Source organism: Ceratotherium simum, chromosome 13 (genome assembly GCF_057802395.1).
Source record: "Ceratotherium simum simum isolate JZ-2026a chromosome 13, ASM5780239v1, whole genome shotgun sequence".
NCBI classification, from domain to species: Eukaryota; Metazoa; Chordata; class Mammalia; order Perissodactyla; family Rhinocerotidae; genus Ceratotherium; species Ceratotherium simum.
In genome coordinates this window covers 49,118,479-49,138,569 of record NC_141912.1, presented here as the reverse complement: position 1 = coordinate 49,138,569, position 20,091 = coordinate 49,118,479, and the positions used below count along the sequence as shown (strand labels likewise).

At 37.6% G+C, this 20,091-nt stretch overlaps 2 protein-coding genes across 8 annotated transcripts in view; one reads left to right on the top strand and one right to left on the bottom strand.

The window, feature by feature from the left end:
* MMUT (methylmalonyl-CoA mutase) overlaps positions 1-14,596 on the top strand; it is a 45,097-nt gene extending 30,501 nt beyond the window's left edge. For 6 of the 7 annotated variants that reach the window (XM_087438691.1, XM_004424040.3, XM_087438693.1 and 3 more), the window contains 2 exons: positions 3,187-3,354; positions 8,279-8,552. In XM_087438691.1, coding sequence (XP_087294817.1) covers positions 3,187-3,354; positions 8,279-8,407 — 297 coding nt within the window. In that variant the 3' untranslated portion in view covers positions 8,408-8,552. Of the gene's footprint in view, positions 1-3,186; positions 3,355-8,278; positions 8,553-14,093 lie in introns of those variants that run through there. The other variant, XM_087438696.1, reaches the window with a different exon arrangement.
* On the bottom strand, positions 5,126-5,613 carry LOC147915717 (NADH dehydrogenase [ubiquinone] 1 beta subcomplex subunit 7). The gene has a single exon (XM_087438699.1). The coding sequence runs from the start codon at positions 5,586-5,588 to the stop codon at positions 5,175-5,177; it is 414 nt and encodes a 137-aa protein (XP_087294825.1). The 5' UTR covers positions 5,589-5,613; the 3' UTR covers positions 5,126-5,174.
* Positions 14,597-20,091: the final 5,495 nt, after the last annotated feature.

The window sequence follows — 20,091 nt, the reverse complement described above, 5'->3', positions numbered from 1 at the left end:
GTATGCTTTAGAAAGTTCACTTTCTAGTAAAATCGCTTTCTGAAGTGGATTAAGAGGAGCTGTGACTAGATGCAATGGAGTCCAGTTAAGATGTTCAGTAATCTGAGTGAGAAACAATGAAGGCCTTAACCAGGGCAGTATCAGAGTCATGGCAGAAACAAAAAGCCAGCTAGGATTTTGAAGAAAATTTCATAAAGGGGCTATATACAGATATGCAGGCATGCTTAGGAGAACCAACTTGTGCAACATTCAGATGAAGATGACCATGTAAGTTGTATATACATGTCTGGAGCAGAGAAGAGAGGCCTCAATTATAGACAAGATTTTGAGACTTATCAGTGTATAAATGGTACTTAAAACCATGAAAATGGATGTAATTTCTCATGAAGAGTATATACAACGAGATGAGAACTTGAACATTAAAAGGAAATAGAGGAGAAGGATGCAGCAAAGGAATGAAAGGAAATGGGATGAGCAGTGCGATAAAAACTATGGAGGAAGAAGAGTTTCAAGGAGAAGGAAGTAATATTACATACTGCAGATAGGTCCCCTGAGATGAAGACTAAAGAGTATTCATTGCATTTTCACCAGTAAAGAAGTAAACCTTCCTGAAGAGGCCCAGCCTTTGTAGAGTCTCCCATGAGTTTTCCCTTTTTGAATTTTTAAATATTTTAGAGAGTCTAGAGGAAATGGTTACTACAAAGAGTTAGCCCGAACTTCTGGAGATATATCCTTGAGCTGTGTTGGTAGGTAAATTCATAAATGTGTTTAGAGTCTTATGCACTTAACGTAGGTTTTGTTAAGAATCTCAAATATATTTTATTTTATTATTATTTTTAATAATTTTATTTATTTATTTTTCCCCCAAAGCCCCAGTAGTTAGTTGTATGTTATAGTTGCACATCCTTCTAGTTGCTGTATGTGGGACGCGGCCTCAGCATGGCCGGAGAAGCGGTGCGTCGGTGCACGCCCGGGATCCGAACCTGGGCCGCCAGGAGCGGAGCGCGCGCACTTAACCACTAAGCCACGGGGCTGGCCCTCAAATATATTTTAGATTAAATAAATATATATTTAGATTACTTTCATTCTTCCTTTAAGTTGAATACTTTCCCATTTTATTTTTCTACTTAGGTTCTACTACCCTTTTACTTTAGTTTTTTTGTTTGTTTTGAGTAGTGATCAAATATAATGCATTTCCAATATTCAGTAGTTAGCTTTTGGGAAATATTTTTTCATAATATAAGAGTAATTTAAAAAAAAATTGTTGTCAGCCATTGGCACATAAAGAATTTTTCAAAGAACTGAAAGTTTATTTCCTCATTACATCCCATCTATAAAAATATAATTTACCTTTTATCACCAACTTTGTTAATATAATAGTGTGTCATTAAAAAAAAAAACTTATCTGTGGCTGAAGGTAGAATTGTGTAGTTCTCTGATGACTGATTTAATCAAAATTAGGTTTGAAGTTTAAAATTTTTCAACATTTAATCATGTAAAATATAGTTTAATTTATATAAGTATAAAGCATGGAACTGAATTGTTGAAATAGAATTTTAATCTAATAAATTTTTGTAACATGGATAATATGAATGACAAGTCATGCTTAAATTAATTACATTTCTTACCTTTAAGAAATTAAAAGCAGGGCCAGCCCTGGTGGCCTAGTGGTTAAGTTTGGCATACTCCGCTTCAGTGGCCCAGGTTTGGTTCCCAGGCACGGACCCACACCACTCATTAGTGGCCATGCTGTGGCAGCGGCCCACATACAGAAGAGAGGAAGATTGGTTACACATGTTAGCTCAGGGTGAATCTTCCTCAGCAAAAAAAAAAAAAAAAAAAGAAAAAGAAAAAGAAAAAAGAAATCAATAGCAAGAATATGCACATTTTATTTAAAGGTTTTAATTTCATTTGTTTATACTTTTCACAGACTCAAGGTTTTACCTATATGCTGTGTGGCTTACCTAGAAATCCTCTTGAATGTGGCTCTATTATCAAGAGCATAGAATCTTGTTTCCACATGAAATTATGAACCTAAAATCTTGCCAAACTCAGAAAATTACAGATTTTGATAGTTTTTTTATGGTTATAATTGTGCAGTGATTTATGAGGTGGCCTTATCCTTCCCAAATTTCTCAATTTATATTTATAATGAGAAACTTGTAGGCATCTTTATTATATGAAATGATTTAAATATATGTAAATTATCAAGGCAACATCACAGACTCATTGCAGAGAGTGGATATGATCTTGGGTAACTCAATTCATGAAAATGTCCTTTATGAGGCTGTATCCCAAACTGGTTAAATCCAGTTAACAAATGAGAGAGACACCCTCCTTGGCACTGTCCCTTCTCTTATTTATGTACTCGCCTGGGTGCTGTAGCCCCTCAACTAATTTCTAGAGTTCTCACGTTATTTTGGTCTATATTTTGCTGTTAACTCAGTGGGAAAATGGGAAATTGTGGGAAAATGAGGTCTTGGAGCTTCCTAGTCTGCCATCTTGCTAACATCATTCTTTATCATTTTATTTCAAAACTGAAGATTTACTTTTTCACATTGCATTTTATGTTTTTTTTTTTTTTTTTAGTTATTTGTTTTTCCCCTAAAGCCCCAGATGATAGCTGTATGTCATAGTTGCACATTCTTCTAGCTGCCGCATGTGGGACGCGGCCTCAGCATGGCTGGAGAAGCAGTGCGTCTGTGCGCACCCGGGATCCGAACCCGGGCAGCCTGCATCGGAGCGCACGCACTTAACCGCTAAGCCACGGGGCCAGCCCAGCATTTTATGTTTAGTATTTTACTTCTTCATAGATACTTAAACATGTTGCCTTGTACTACATATCAATAAATCTTGATAGTGAAGACAACAGATGTATTTTTTAAAAAATTACAATGAAAAGATAGTATATTTTGCTATATTCTTTATCTTGAAGATTCTTTTGAGGAACTACGTTTTGGTGTAACTTAAATCTAATTGATATAGTGCTAGAAGCAAATATAGCACTGTTTATTGCATCAGTTGGATGAGTTGGTAGTTATGATTTGAGAATGATGAAATATGAAGTGATTTTCACTTCAAGATTTTTAATAAGGGAAATCTTGGAATGTCAATTAAGTAGATAAGACATTTAAAACACTTTTTGGAATAAATGATGATTTGTCTCTTTACTTTCTAATTGTTTAGACTCCCCGTGAAGTGGCCCAGCAGGCTGTGGATGCAGATGTGCATGCTGTGGGTGTGAGCACACTCGCTGCTGGTCATAAAACGCTGGTTCCTGAGCTCATCAAAGAACTCAGCTCCCTTGGACGGCCAGATATTCTTGTCATGTGTGGAGGGGTGATACCACCACAGGTATTTTTCATCTCCTATATTTTTCTAGTACTATGATGAGAATCCTGAGCAACAATAGCTTATATGTAGTTCTTTAATTTACTGTACACTTTTGCTAAAGATAAATTTGTTGTAGATTTTGAACCAAATTATTTCCTGGTGATTTTACTAAGTAAATTCTAGAAAGTCCAAAGGTGGGCAATGTTGTTTTCTATTCAAACTATATTGTAATTCATTATGTATAATTTAATTGAACAATTTACAAAGCTTCTATGAGGGAATTATCTCCTGGAAAACTAGTAACCTAGGTAGAGATCTACTTTCTTCATATTCAGTAAACAGTGATGGAGAAGGAAGAGGATAAAAGTAATAAAATCTCACAGCTGGAATAAAAAATGGTAAACACACAGTGCATATATCAACCCCTAGCCAGAGATATAGTGAGCACTCCTTGTCCTGGTAGTGAAGTGAGTCCTTTAGTTACCCAATCAAGAGCACTTGCTTCTGTTGTTTTAGAGTACCTACCTTGTCCATATCCTTCATGTTCTTGTCTCTAAATGTTGCCCTGACTCAGAGCTGTGTTAGTTACATGGTCCCATAAAACAGCTTTTTTATTAGAGCTAATCTGATTGAGGTATAGCTTTCTTAGAGCCAAAAATATCCTAATTCAGACATAAATGGAATTAGCTTGTCTTGAAAATTATTGTCTGAATGGGGAAGAGGTGGATTCTTGAACAAAAATATGGATCCTCTTAGGAAAGAAGAAATGGATGCTAGGTAACAATCAATGTTGTCAATTAATTTATTAACTGAATGAGGGGACACCATCCACGTATTACCTTACCTATCAGTTAAAGTAATTAGTTAAGATATAAATTGGGCCTATTTCCAATCCAATTTTCAATTATATCAAGTTTTCTTGTTTTACTGAGAATGGAAAAAATATTGAGTTAGAAGAACTGTATAAGAGATTGCTCTAAGTAAATGATTTATAGATGTTACAAAGGCCACTAACCACTACAGCAAGAATCTATCAGTGAAGTGTGATCTTGTGTCCAGGTCTACAATTTTTTTCCTCCATTTCAACTCAGAATATAAAATAGTGACTTTATATAGTAGTTATAAATGAGAAAATACATATGTATGAGGTTGTGAGATTGGTAGTAATGTGGGGCTAGCAAACAAACCATATATTATTTATTCTTTCTAACAACACAGTACTTAAGGTGTTATAGTCAACACAATTGCTTTTGTTAACATACTTGCCTATTATTTTCATAAATATAGTTTACTATTTGGGAATATAAAGGGCTTCTATTCTTTTATTGCTGTCTGTCTATGGAACACTTCTATATGTATTGCAGTTTTAGAGTCTACAATATCTAAGCTGTTGGGCATGATATTAAAATTTAAGAACCAAATAATTAGGCAGCACAAAATATTGGAATTGAAATATGAGTCAAGAAGAAAACTCAGGCCTATTATTTAAGTGAGCTGACATTTTCAAGAAATATATTTCACACAAGTTGTATTAACCCTCTGGATATTTGAATTACTTAGAATATCTGTAGGTGTTTGCCATACTTTTCCCCCCATGAGTTTAAAGACTAAGGATCATTTTTTGTAATGACACACTTGTGTGTTAATATGGGTATCCTTTATAATACAATTATAGCAGTCAACACCCATGTATTTTTCTCATTATTTGTTTGCAGTAAATATATAAAATGTTGCTATTATTCAGTTGAGTGGGTCACTTAGGCTTTTTTTTTTTTTTTTTTTTTTTTGAGGGGCTGGAGGCCTTTATTTCTGGCTGGTCCACAGGGTGCTGGGCGGGCCCACTACAGGGCCACCTCGGGGTCCACCTCGCCGGCGCCCTGGCCTCTGGGCGCCGCCGCCTCCCTCTGCTCCCGCCGCTTCTTCCGCTGGAGCAGCCGCCGCTCCCGCTCAAACTCCTTCATGCGCATCACGTAGTCGAGGTGCTCGCAGTGGTCCCAGTCGTGCTGCTCGCGCTTGCAGCCCAGGAAATTGGGGAAGCTGTCGCGCTTGCACTTGAGCAGCCGGATGAGGTAGTGGGCGCAGTAGTCCCGCTGCTGGAGCACCAGCTGCGCGTCGTTCATCTGCTGCTGGGTGGCCACCATCTCGCGCTCCTTGCGCCCCGGGAAGCCGTAGTCGGGCGCGAAGGTGGGCATCCGCAGGGGGTCGGGCTCCCCGGATGCATCGCCCAGGTAGCGCCGGGCCAGGTGCGCCCCCATGGCTGCCGTCGCCGCGGGTTCCTGCGGGAGCCTCACTTAGGCTTTAAATTAGAAAGCACTAATACATGATGATTAAACAGATTTAGCCACTGCCATTATGGAGCTTACAGTTTCTGTAGCCCGCTTAAATAAATATGGTCTGTGCTCACCAGTGTGTGTTACTACCATCGGGATCTTCTAACCCTCTTAACAGCAGTGGCTTCCAAGTATGTCAGGCAAGGTTAGCAGCCTCATGATGCCTACTTCCATCATGAAGCAGGCAATCTGGTATGCCTGGCCCAGCTCAGTGGAGGACATTTTACAACAATAACTTTTTATTTGGAAATAATTTCCAATTAATAGGTAAGGTATAAAATGAAAGTACAAAGAACACTTGTATACCCTTTACTCAGATTCACTTATTTCTAACATTTTATCCCCTCGCTAAAGTACATTTTACAAGGCTTATGTAAGGCTTAGGTAAGTCAAGAACCCTTTCTTCAGTTGCAGCATTTCACACTCCTCTATCAGTTGAGTCTTCCATTCCAAATCTGTAACTCAAATGTCAGAACAAATGGTACACAGCATTATTAGGAAAGATCCAGGAGATAACCTATCAATTTGACATCTCCAATTTGGAGATAATTGTTATTACACATTTCATCAAATTTCCTTATGAACTCTTAAGTGCTATAGCACCTGCCCCAGAACAGTGACATATTTTGAGTCCCTTTATGTGTCTAGTGCTGAGGATATAAAGATTGGACATGATCTCTGCCCTTAGAAGTTCACAGACTAGAAGGAGAAAAGTTCAATAAGATGTGTCAAGCGCCATTGCAGAATTATAGTATTACAAGAATATCACAAGGAAATAATAGAGACAGAAAAGAAGTAGTTGGGGGATAATTAGGATGACCATGTAATTTATCATACAAATGTGATCACTTTTAAGAGTGAAAATAGGTGCTATTAAAAAAGGTGCTACAAAAAACAAATCTGATGGAAAAATGGGCAAAGGATCTGAATAGACATTTTTCCACGGAAGACATGCAGACAGCCAACAGGCACATGAAAAGATACTCGACATCACTAATCATCATGGAAATGCAAATCAAAACCACAATGAGATATCATCTCACACCTGTTAGAATGGCTATTATCAAAAAGACAAGAAATAACAAGTGTTGGCAATGATGTGCAGAAAAGGGAATCCTTGTACACTATTGGTGGGAATGTAAATTGGTGTAGCCACTATGGAAAACAGTATGGAGGTTCCTCAAAAAATTAAAAATAGAAGTACCATATGATCCAGCATTTCCACTCTGGGTATTTATTCAAAGAAAACAAAAACACCAACTTGTAAAGATATTGCACTTCCATGTTCATTGCAGCATTATTTACAGTAGCCAAGACATGAAAACAACACAAGTGTCCATCGATGGATGAATGGATAAAGAAAATATGATATATATATATATATATATATATATATACAGTGAAATATTATTCAGCCATAAAAAGAAATGAAATCTTGCCATTTGCAACAACATTGATGGATCTTGAGGGCGTTATGCTGACTGAAATAAGTCAGACAGAGAAAGACAAATACCCTATGATCTCGCTTATATGTGGAAGAACAGATTGGTGGTTGCCAGAGGCAGGGAGTGGGGGTGTGTGGGTGAAGTGGGTGAAGAGAGTCAAAGGTACAAACTTCCAGTTATAAAATAAGTCAGTCATGGGCATGTAATGTACAGCATGGTGACTATAGTTAATAATACTGTATTCTATATTCAAAAGTTACTAAGAGAGCATATCTTAAAAGTTCTCAACACACAGAATTTTATAACTGTGTATGGTGATGGGTGTTAACTGGACTTATTGTGGTGATCATTTCACAGTATGTACAAATATTGAATCATTATGTTGTATACCTGAAACTAATATAATATTATATGTCAATTGTGCCTCAATAAAGAAAAAAGACTCATAAAAAGAAAAAAAAATGTGCTGCAACAATAAGCACAAACCAGAATGTCCTGGAATATACGATCGCCCTAGTGGATGAGGATCAGGGCTTTAAAGCATGTCCTAACCTTGATACTATAGCTACAAATATTTTAATGTTAAAACAGCCTAAAGCCTGGAGCATTATTTGTGCTCTGGGAATCTCTTCACTCAAACTTTGATTGTGTTTAAAATAAACTAACAAACAGCAGCAGCAACAGCAGAGAATTTTTTAAAAATGAGCTAATCTTCATTTATAGAAAATCTAATTCCATCGTGAAGCCAAATTCAAAGTACCACCATTCAGTAGCTGCAGACAAAACTCACAGCTATAATATGATACTAAATTTAAAACAATTAATGACAAGTAGTGAAAATTTAGGTGAGAGAAAATTATGGTTTAGGGTTCAGAAGTTCTCGGTCAGTGGGCCATATAGCTTCCTACCACAAACACCGCACTGGGATATTTAGAAAATGGGCAGAGTGTGTTTTGTTCTTTTAATGACTTGGAATGTAAAGGTGGTGGTAGTGGCCATTAGTAGCAGTCCCAATCTAGGAAGAATTTTTCAGCCCCGAATGCCAGTAGTGTTCCAGTTGAGAAAGTTTGGGGCATTGGGGACAAAGAAAAAATTTATTTTGTCCTTTTGTTTCATTTCCTTTATTAGAAATATTGTCTCTTTTGTTAATTAAACAAATTCTTTCAACAGGATTATGAGTTTCTGTTTGAAGTTGGTGTTTCCAATGTATTTGGTCCTGGGACTCGAATTCCAAAGGCTGCCGTTCAAGTGCTTGGTGATATTGAGAAGTGTTTGGAAAAGAAGCAGCAATCTGTATAACATCTTGTTTTGGTTTTAGCTTTTTTCCTAAAATAATCTTTCAGTGATGATCGAAGAGTAGAGTAAAGCCATGTCTTCCATTTCATTCAACACTTGATATGTGCTTATCTGAAAGCTTTACATTAAAATACCTGATTTATGAGAATGTTGTCATGCTGTAAATGTGTATATATAGTTTTACTTTAAAAATTAAAAAAAAAGAAAAAAATGGGGCCGGCTTCGTGGCTTAGTGGTTAAGTGCGCGCGCTCTGCTACTGGCGGCCCGGGTTCGGATCCTGGGCGTGCACCGACACACTGTCCAGCCATGCTGAGGCCGTGTCCCACATACAGCAACTAGAAGGATGTGCAACCATGACGTACAACTATCTACTGGGGCTTTGGGGGGTAAAAAAGGAAGAGGATTGGCAATAGATGTTAGCTCAGGGCCGGTCTTCCTCAGCAAAAAAGAGAAGGATTGGCATGGGTGTTAGCTCAGGGCTGGTCTTCCTCACAAAAAAAAAAATTAAAAGAAAAATATATCCTTGAAAACTGTCTATAACACATACTCAATACTTTATCAGAAACTCTAGATAAAGGTATTTTTAAAAAAAATCATGATATTTATTTGAAATATCTCTTATAAATCTATTTACTTTTAAGAATTAACTTTACCTTAAAATAAAATCTTACTAGTCCCATTCTTCAATTTAACATTATATTGACTTGAGCACCAGAAAGTAAAATCCATATATGAATAAAATAATTATACCTATCTTAGAAAAGTGGGAGAGTACTTATGTAGGAGAACATTGTAGTTGTGGTCCTCAGCCAAACTCTACCAGAATTACCTTGATAAGGATATTAAATCAGACCAAAACGTTGGAACGGGGGGAAACAGCAGAATATTTCTTCAGGTCTGACTTGACTGTCTTCCTGGGCGTGAACATGTGACCTTGTCATTGCTGGGCTTGGCTCAAGACCCAGGAGAGTAGATGTTTATGAATGTTTCCTAAAATGAAAGTGCTTATGTTGTTAATATAGCTTCCCTCAGAATGGTGATGTAAGCTCGGAGGTAGAAGGGTTATAGTATGTATATATCTGGAAAAGCCAGTGGTAGAATTCAGTCCAAGTCTGAAGGCCTGTAAATCCCAGTCCAAGGGCCAGAGAAGATGATATGAGAGGTCCCAGCTCAATTAGTGAGGCAGGAAAAAAGAGGTGAATTCCTGCTTCCTCTGCCTTTTGTTCTATTCAGGCCCTGGACAGATTGGATGATACCCACCCACATTGGGCAGGGTAAGTAATCTACTGAGTCCACTGATTCAAATGCTTATCTCAACCCTAACAGATACATGCAGAAATAATATTTAATTTGGGCACCCTGTGGCCAGTCAAGTTGACACATAAAATTACCTATCACAGAGCCCTTGTACATTGCTGGTGGGAATGTATCAGGATGTTGCTGCTGTAGAAAATGATATGATTCCTCAAAAAATTAAATAGAATTACCATGGTGCAGCAATTCCACTTCTGAGTATACAGACAATCCCTGGCTTAGGATGATTCGAGTTATGATTTTTCGACTTTATGATAGTGCAAAAGCAATATGCATTCAGAAACCGTACTCGAATTTTGAATTTTGATGTTTTCCCAGGTTAGTGATATTTGGTATGATACTCTTCCGTGATGCTGGGCAGCGGCAGCGAGCACAGCTCTCAGTTAGCCACGTGATCACAAAGGTCAACAGTCAATATACTTACAACCACTCTGTACCCAGACAGCCGTTGTGTTTTTCACTTTCTGTATAGTACACATGAGATATTCAACACTTGATTATAAAATAGGCTCTGTGTTAGATGATTTTGCCCAACTGTATGCTAAGGTAAGTGTTCTGAGCAGTTTAATGTAGGCTAGGCTAGGCTAAGCTATGATGTTTGATAGGTTAGGCATATTAAATGCATTTTTGACTTGTGATATTTAACTTACAGTGGGTTTATGGGGAACCCATCGTTAGTTGAGGAAGATCTGTATATTCACAAGAACTGAAAGCAGGGACTCAAACAGATATTTGTACACCGATGTTCATAGCAGCATTATTCACAATAACCAAAATGTGGAAGCAACCCAAGTGTACATTAACAGATGAATGGGTAAACAAAATGTGCTATATACTTACAATAGAATACTATTCAGCCTTAAAAAGGAAGGAAATTCTGACACATGCAACAACATAGATGAACCTTGAAGACATTATGCTAAGTGAAACAAACCAGTCACAAAGGACAAATCCTGTATGATTCCCTTTATATGAGGTAGCTAGAACAGTCACATTCATAGACACAGAAAGTAGAATGGTGGTTGCTGAGGTCTGGGGAGTGGAGAGAGTGGGGAATTAGTGTTTAATGGGCATAGAGTTTCAGTTGGGAAGATGAAAAAGTTCCAGAGAGGAAAGGTGATGGTTGCACAACAATGTGAATGTACCTAAAGCCACAGAGCTGACACTTAAAAATGGGTAATAGGGTAAATTTTATGTTACTTATATACCACAATAAAAAAGTATTTAGGGGGCCAGCCCGGTGGCATAGCAGTTAAGCATGCACGTCCTGCTGTGGAGGCCCAAGGTTTCCAGGTTCGGATTGGGTGCAGACCGATGCACCACTTGTCAAGCTGTGCTGTGGCGGTGTCCCATATAAAGTAGAGGAAGATGGGCTCGGATGTCAGCCCAGGGCCAATCTTCCTCAGCAAAAAGAGGGAGATTGGCAACAGATGTTAGTTCAGGAGGACTAATCTTCCTCACCCATACACACACAAAGTATTTAGGACAGCCCTGACATATGGCACATGTTTCATAAATGTGTTATTATTTCTATTATTGTTATTAAAACAAAATGAATAGTAAGGTATGAAACTGGGAAGGTAGGCAAGGGCCAAATCATGTGTAGAGGCTTGTACAATTAAGGGATTTGGACTTTATCCTGAAGATAAAGACAGAGTCATATAAGAGTTTTAACCACAGAAATAATCTGATCAGATTTGTGTTCTGGCACAGCAGCTGTGTGGAAGACGCCTTTTACTGGGGGCAGGACTGGAGATAAGAGTTGAGAGACTGTTACAGTAATGTAATAGATTCTAAGTCTCTAAGCTTATCCACTTAGGTCTGCTCAGAGATGTCAAAGATGGAGAGGATATGATCTTATTTTGGAAGATTGAATGGACAGAATCTGGTGTTTATCTAAAAAGAAAAGAGAGTCTTGATCCTTAGGTATTTGCTGTGTGGAGTCTATGTCCCTTCCCCTCTTTTGGTTGTTATTTTGTGGACCTTTTTTTGATGTGCAGTGATTTCATGACTGGATATACTGGTATAATGTTAAAATCAGGAGAAGGTAAAATTATGGGATTTGTTTTCCGATGATCTTTTTTGTCAATACTGGAGCTTTGGAAGCTTTTCTGGCTATGGAAGTACACTAGAATGATATCTTTAGGGTACTCTGAAGACATCAAAGTTTTTTCCTTGTGACTTAATGGAAATTTAAGTGTTATATAAATATTATAATAACAGTATAGGAAGTGGAGGGGAGGTTTGAAGAGGCATCCTTTCTGAGCAAAACCTTCCTGGAAGTAGGAGAGATAAAATAACAAAACAAAAGAAAATAGGGTGAATCCTCCTTTCTCTGCTATCCATTTCAGGGAATGGGGATTCATGTAATGGAGAGGAGAGGTGAGGGGGGTTGTTAAACAGCTCCAGAGCTGTCTATCCACAGACAAGATCATGCCATATGTCACCACCACCCTCCACTAGTATCTGTAAATTCCTACGCGCTTCATACTACTAAAATACCTTTTCTTAAAAAAAGAATCTAACAAAACCTTTTGTTAAGACAGATGTGCTAATATAGAATATGTTTATTTTACCAAGAATATTTTTATTTTTAAATGAGGAAAAGAAAACTTATTGAAATGATGAATATGTAAATATACTTGTTGCTATTTGGTAGACACTCAGTAAAAATGATGATGATGATGATAAAACAACTAATGTTATTTCTACCAATAGGTAAATCCTGACTCATTTCCAAAGAATTATGGACCATCTTTTAGGCCATTAGACAAAGCTTGACTTTATTAGTAGCCTAAAGTTGAGAGAGAAAGTTAAAATATATATATACATGTGTGTTATTAAGGTAGTCTTGTCTAATTTGTGCTTATCCTTATGAAAAGTGCTCTCAGCATTTAAAAATATTTTCAAAGAAAAATCATTTTGGTTTTCCTGATTAAACATAATGCTATTACTCTCTGGTTCTCAGATCCTCCTTTTGTTTTTTCTACTGTACCTGTAGATGTCTCCCTAAGTTCAGGTTTATTCTATTTCCCTGAAACAATATTTGAAATGATGCCCATCCTAGAGACCCATAGGTGCTATAAACACTCTCAGAAAAAGCACATCTCTTTAATAATCTGCTTAGATTCACCTGTCATCTTTTGTGATCGTGATCTGTGGTCAATAAAACTGAATGTTGATAATTGTTTATGAACTGTGATGCATTTGTGCTAAAATGATTAGTTCATTAGCAGTGAAGCTAGAATATGACCTTGGATATGAGATTATTATTGAATTCTATTCAGTAAATCATCCTTAATTCACATTGACTCATTTTAAGTTACTGCTTCTTCATGCCTCCCTCTGCGTTCAAACCTCTTATGGTTATACTGACCTTCTCTTACTATTTACCATGATATCAGGATATGATATTAAGAGTATTTACATACAACACAATACACAAATTCTCCTGAAGTCCTTTCAAAAAGAGAAATGCAGAATTTAGTAACTTCTTTCAGAATTATTCTAATACCCTTTTGATTCTGAGATCATGGACAACATATTAATCCAGATAAATGTCATGAATTCATGTAATATATACTTTTATTGGTTGACTATCATTTGTTAAATTCTAATATGCTGTACTTTTAGAAAATAAAAACAAAAGGTTTTATTGTCTTTTAGCAGAGCTCGACATGGCCATTAAGCATTACATATGTCTCTAGCAAAGAGACATTTGTGCTGTTCAGTTGTCTCTGTGAATGGAAAGCCTAACCTACAGCTTGCTTAGGGAGGTAGAAGTGTGGAGTAACAGTGATGATATTCTCAGATTCTCTGGACTGTCTTTACTTGACTGCAAACAGTCTGTCCTGTTGTCTCCTTTAGTTTTGTCTTTCTCATTAGATCATATGGTCATCAGAGCGATGTTAGTGAGAATTTTCTGTCAGAATAAATGGTTATCTAGACAATAAGTTTTGAAGGACACTAGGCAGACGGCTCTCCTTGCCTCTAACATGTTCTTTGGTTTAGGGCATCAAGACCTCTAAAAATATTCTTTAAAACAAATACATCTGATAAGAGCATAATGTTAAATTGAACGTCTAAATTTGATTCTAAAAGCATTGACTGAGACGGCCATTGCTAATTGTGCACAAATTGTGGATTGCCCAACTCCAGGCATTTACTTGGTAGTCTTGCACTGTCGTAGCCCTGTGTACTTTGTGCTGCGGTTTTCCACCTTGAAAAATGGATAATCGTAGAGCCCATGTCAATGTTCGTTTTAAGGATTAAATAAAATAATGCATGTAACCTGCTTTGAACAGTGCAACATACAGTAAAAGACCAATAAATGTTTTCTATAGTAATTATTATTATTATTATATTTTATGCTAGGCTCACTTATAGCCCTTGGAAATAAAAATAATATATGCAGATGACATGGTTCTCCTCAAGGAGCTGGTAGCCAATTCGCAGAAGATGAACTCAGAAGACTGTGACTACATGTTGTAAAGGAGGTCTCCACAAAGTGCTGTGAGGCACAAAAGGAGTTGCTAATTTTCTCCTCTGGGAGAAATGAAATCTTCAATGAGGAGATATCTGGAGCCTAAAACAGAGACTAAGTGGGCAGGGGTATGAGTATGTATAACAGAGGTATGTGGAAACAGTATATTCAGGGAAATGGGAGCAGTCAATGTGGTTGAATCATGAAATTCATGATAAGATTGAAATATGGGATATGGATTTTATCATTTATTAACATCTTACTGTGAATTCTTTCTTAAAAATTGATTTCCTCGAGGTAGCTTGCTGATTTCAGTAGAAGATATTTGTATATTATTGAAGCAGCCAAATAATTCCACATTCCTTTTTTTAATCTGAGCTATAAGACATTTTTCTCTCACATCCTTTCTATAACTAAGGCCTTTGTAATAGATAAAAGATTTTTCAAATGCCAATGAGATAGGGGGCAGGGAGACATTTTGCATTTCCCTTTTTGCCTAGGATTGGCCAAGGCCTCTGTGATTAGATATTTCTCAAATTGTGGCATATGGCCCACTTGCTTTGGAATTGTTTGTGATTGCTTACTAAAAATGTAGTTTAGCTCAGAATAGACCCCTTGATTTCAGTCCATTTTATAAACCCCACACTCAGTGACAAATATGTGTCATTGGTCACAAAGGAATCTGGCTTCACTGGCAAATCATTCCATTGTTTGGGGGAGAAAACTTTTCAGATATGTGCCTTATATACACTTGGATTGGCAGCATCATTCATATAAAATGGTTCAGAGAGATGATGTCTGCAATAGGCCAAAAAATTAAGACAACCTGTGTTTCCTGCCTTTTCAGGTGAAAGTGTTACCACACAAAATTGGGGTTCTCTTGCCCAATGTGCATGAGCAACCCAGTTAATTACAGCATCAGCCTTTGGGAAAAGAGATTGGCTTTATTCTGCAAGATTGATCTTCAGGGAGACAAGGAGTGTGTGCCCTCAGATCTGTCTCTCTCATTCAAGATTTGAGGTGACATTTAATTGGTTAGGGAGAACAGGCTGGTATGCAGAAATGCTGGGAGGACAGGTTTTGATTGGTAGGCTTTAAGCATTTATGGTAAGGTTCTAAACATTTATGATAAGGTTCTAAATTTTTATGGTAAGGTTTTAAACATTTATGGTAGGGTGGGGAAGGAATTTTAACACCAGATCTTCCTGAATGATGGACCCCTTGCCTCTGATACGAGTCCAACTTTTATGTTCTGGTCATGTCCCAGTCCTTTGGTTCCGTGGGGAGGAGAATATTTGGTTCCCCAGTCATTTCGGGTCAAGATTTCTTCTTCTGCACATGCTCTGGTTACATGACTTTGCAAATTTTCTGGAAGACAATTTCTTAATTACTCTGTTGATAAGATGGGGTCAGTTGAACTGGTCCTGGGGGTCCTGCAGTTACAAGAGAAGTTAATCATTTCCAATTTTGGCTTACCCAAACAAAAAGACTTTCTCCCAAAAAACTAGGCTTTTGACCAGAGGATTTATTTTGATCCTCAAGCAAGGAACCAGAAGCAGAAAGGTTTTTTTTTTTTTTTTTGTCTCAAGATTCAAAGAGTCCTTTCTGTCCTCCAAAATGTTAGACTTTATATTATAGAAGACATTTGAGATAATTCTAAACTTCCATTTGCTAAGAACCCATTTACTAAGTGTTCTTTAAACATCCAATTTTTAGCCAGCCTTTGGGTATGAATCACTCTTCAGTGGAGTAAAAATGGTTCTATGAGATACCTTTCTTCCATGATTTTTCTGAGGATGTGGCTAATTAGGATTACCGTGATTTACTTGATAGAAAATAGTATATTACTCATTCAAAATTTCTGACTCTCATCAAAGTCGCCATTCAGTTGGACAATAAATTTGCAGACCAAGAGAAGAAATAATCAACTAATATGATTTCAAAGATGCTGCCCCAAAATGTACTTTCCTGCATGCTTAGTTACGCTGGAAATTCCTTTAACAGTAGACCACATCTTTAATTCCAGTTAGAACTGAGAATAAACTGTAAATAACTCTGGGAGAGATGTTGACATTTCATATTAAGTCTTTTTATACACACACATTTTGATCTGGGAGAGATTACAAAGGAGCTAAAGGAGTAAAAAGGGTATTTGTGTGAATAATAGAAGGGCAGAAGGAACAGAGAAGGGAAGGTTGAGGTACATTCTTGCGATGGGTTTTCCTGAACAACAGGAAATTGGAAGCAAAGTTTCTTTTAGTCACTTGTGCACAGCTTATGTTCTCATCCACCCTATTACCCCATCCTTTATTCCCAATGAAAATATGGCTTTACTGAGGCCAAATTTGGTTCAAGGAGCAGGAGAGCCCAACATATGTATGATAGGACACTTCCTGAAGAGAATGTCAACAGGAACCGTGAGCTCTGTAGGGAGCGAACAGTGGAAAGAAAATAGTGTGCTGAGGAATGCTGCATGTACACCTCCTCTATATAGACATCCTCTGTCAAATTCTTTATTTTCATTATATAATTTAAGTATTGTTAACAGGTGTATATGTGTATATTTGTGTGTGCATGCATGTGTGTGTGTATGTGTGTGCAGGGCTAAAAGAACATGTTTTGTTTCATATCTTTGCTGAGGGTTCACTAAAGAGTAGTGAAGATATGTAGGTGATGTGGAAGTAAACTAATTGTGGATATTGATAGGTATAATACTTTCTATTTATCAGATTCTGATTCCATTTTGAAAATGTATTTCCTTTTCCTGCTTTCTGTCCCATTGATCAAGCTTCCTCTCTAGGCTTTTATGGTTGTGCATTTAGTATCTCAGCGAATCATATTGAGTTATGGAAAAAGCATGGGCTTGGGCATTAGATTGACCCAGGATCTAGTTCTATTTCAGCCTCTTACCAGATGTTGGATTCTGGGCAAGTTATCTACTTGTCCTGCTAAGCCTCAGTTTTCTTAATACTTTAATACCCTCCTTGAATTTTTTTATACGAATGTGTGTCTCAGACAGAGTAACACTGCAGAATGTTAGATTTACTTCCCTTAGGGTGAAAGAAAACAAATGTGTAGGTTATCCAATAAGACAATGGACAAAATTTTTCATTCAGTTAAGATTGGGAGAAGAAAAATCAAATTTTCTATTTTATCTTGATTACTAAAGATATGAGAGGACACTAGTACATAAGGTATGAAATTAATTTAGTCTGTTTCCAAGGTGTGGATTTGTGAAATATAGAAATCCACAGCAGCACATTCAAAGTAAGTTCTGAAAATGGATTTGATTTGAGTCACCTTGTCAGTTTAGAAACAATATCGTAAATATAAATGACAAGGTTCCAAGGAAAGGCAACAGTCATGCCACTTTGCTAGCTTTCACAAAACCTAATTTTCCATGCAATCTCTAGTGCATTAAAAAAACGAAATATAACATCAGTGTTAAAAGGTGTCTCCAGATGGGCTTTTTTTATTAGCTACCAAGGAGGCTGCTTTTATTCTCCATCATCCATATACATCACAGCAAAATTTTCACCTTTATATGAAATAAGCTATCATTGTTGCATGAGATATTAAATGACACTTGGAGGACTGGTCCCTGAAATACTTTTGGAAATGCCATGTGCATGGCATAGTTCACATAACTACAAATCTGGATTTGCTCTATTTGCTTGAAAGTCAGACAATGTTGGTTTGTAACCTCAGGAGCTTCCTGGGTGAAAACTGAAATTGGCCTCCATACATAGAGGGCAAGGAGAGACCTCAGAAAGAGGCAGACCCCTCCAGATTGGTAGGTGGCAGTTTTAATAAGCAAGGGAACTTACATACGAGGCTTGTCTTGGGCAACCACAGACAAGCAGATCTCCGCACACGCCCACCAGAATCTTACAAGTTTATATAGATGCCTTAACTGAGTTCAGTCATGTATTCAGTACAGATGGTCTCAACAACGTCTTACTCTCTCAAGTCTGCATCCTTGAAGTGGTTCCTAGTATGGGAAGAGTGGTTGAAATGTACTTTCCAAGGACAAGGGAGGGGACGAGGAGCCTCAGCTCACGGGTCACCTGGTAGTCATGTCCTCTCGATGACCTTCCCCAACAGACAAGGTCAGTGAGTACTTTTTTGTTTGTTTTTTAAATTATTTCTGCTTTTGACCCCTCTTATGGGAGTTCCACTGAATGGGATATATCTCAGAAGAATTTTAAATTGGAAAAAAGAAATTATTGTTTGAGACTTTATTCAACTGAGCACATCCCAACTGTTCAAGACCAGAAGTTCCTTTGTAATAGCAGGTCAAGTTAATTCTATTAGGAATACTGAGAGTAGGGGAAACTCCTAGCTTCACTTTACATTAGCCTACAGAAAATCTTTGCCTACTTTCCATGGGCTTCCTTGCCATTTTTTAGTGCCTCTCTAGGTTTCTAGTTGCATCACTTTCATAAGGATCTACATAGAACAAATTCATTCAGAATTCCTTAGTGGTACAGATTTAAGGGGAAAAAAAACTAGAAATATGAAGAGGAGTTAGGGCTTAATAAATATATTTTAGGCCAAATTTTGGATAGAACCTGGATCCTAACAGTATATTGGTTTACATGGTTATTAAGGCGGTGAGAGCCAGGTCATGATAAGCCCTTGATCTGAATAGGAGGACTTAAGAATCACCAGGAACAAACTATCTAATGAAATTGAGGTGAAGGACTCTTCTGACCAGCTCATTCTGGTCCTCCAAGGAGGCCTACATGAAACCGTGGAATGTCAATCTCTCAACTCTTCTCAGAAGTACTTGGGGCATTAAGAGTATGGCCAACATCCATCCTGACTGGTGAATATTCATGTCAAATGATCTGGGAACCAAAAATAGTTCTGTAAGAAGAGAATAAATTCTCATTAACAATGAACATCTCGCAGAGAGAGAAGAGAGTTAAATAAAAGACTGTGGTATCCTGTAAAGATGAAGTCCTGAATCAAAAAGAAAAGGTATGGAGGAGACCAAGAGGAAGAATTGGAGCAGAGGTAGGACAAGTGACCTTTGTCCTTGTGCTGGCCACTTTACATTTAATGATCACAATCACTCTAGGAAGAATGTGTTATGATCTTCAACTACAGATTAAAAATGAGACCATATGCTTAAATGGCTTTTCAGTTAAGTGGTGGAATAAAGCATTGAAATCAGTGACAACACCAAAGTCCACTCCATTTCCACAGACTGTTGCTTCGTTCTTCATGTTACTTTCATCCTCTTCCCTGCAGAACCATTCAGGACTCAGCCAGGCTATTCCAGCTGGAGCCAGAGATACTTGCCTCTTAGCTGTCTTTGCTATATCTATTCAATTGAGATCTGCCTCCCACTTGCCCCTAGTATGTTGACTGTCCTCATCTACTGTCCTCTCTTGTTACCTGCTCAAGATGACCCTTGTACCAAAAGCCTTTTATCCCAAACTAAAAATTAATCTCCATATAAAGATAAAAAAAGGAATTAAGGTTTTGTACACTGATTCAGTTGCCAAAATGGAATTGGGACTTCTCTTTCAGGAGTTAGGGGAAGGGGGTGTTGGTTAGCAACCCGGGAGTTCCGGGGGTGAGGCTCAAAACTGGCTCCCATATACGGTTCAGAAAACAAACTCTGAAGAAAGAGGCAGACCACTCCAGATTGGTAGGTGGCAGGTTAAATAAGCAAGGGAACTTACATATGAGGCTTATCTTGGGCAGCTGTAAGATGAACAGATCTCAGCACCTGCCCGCCAGAATCTTAAGAATTTATATAGAGGCCTTAACAGGGTTCAGTATTGTATACAGATCAGATGGTCTCAATAACACGTTACAGTCTCAAAGCTGTGTCCTTGATTGGTTCCTAGTATGAGAACAGTAGGGGAAATGTACATT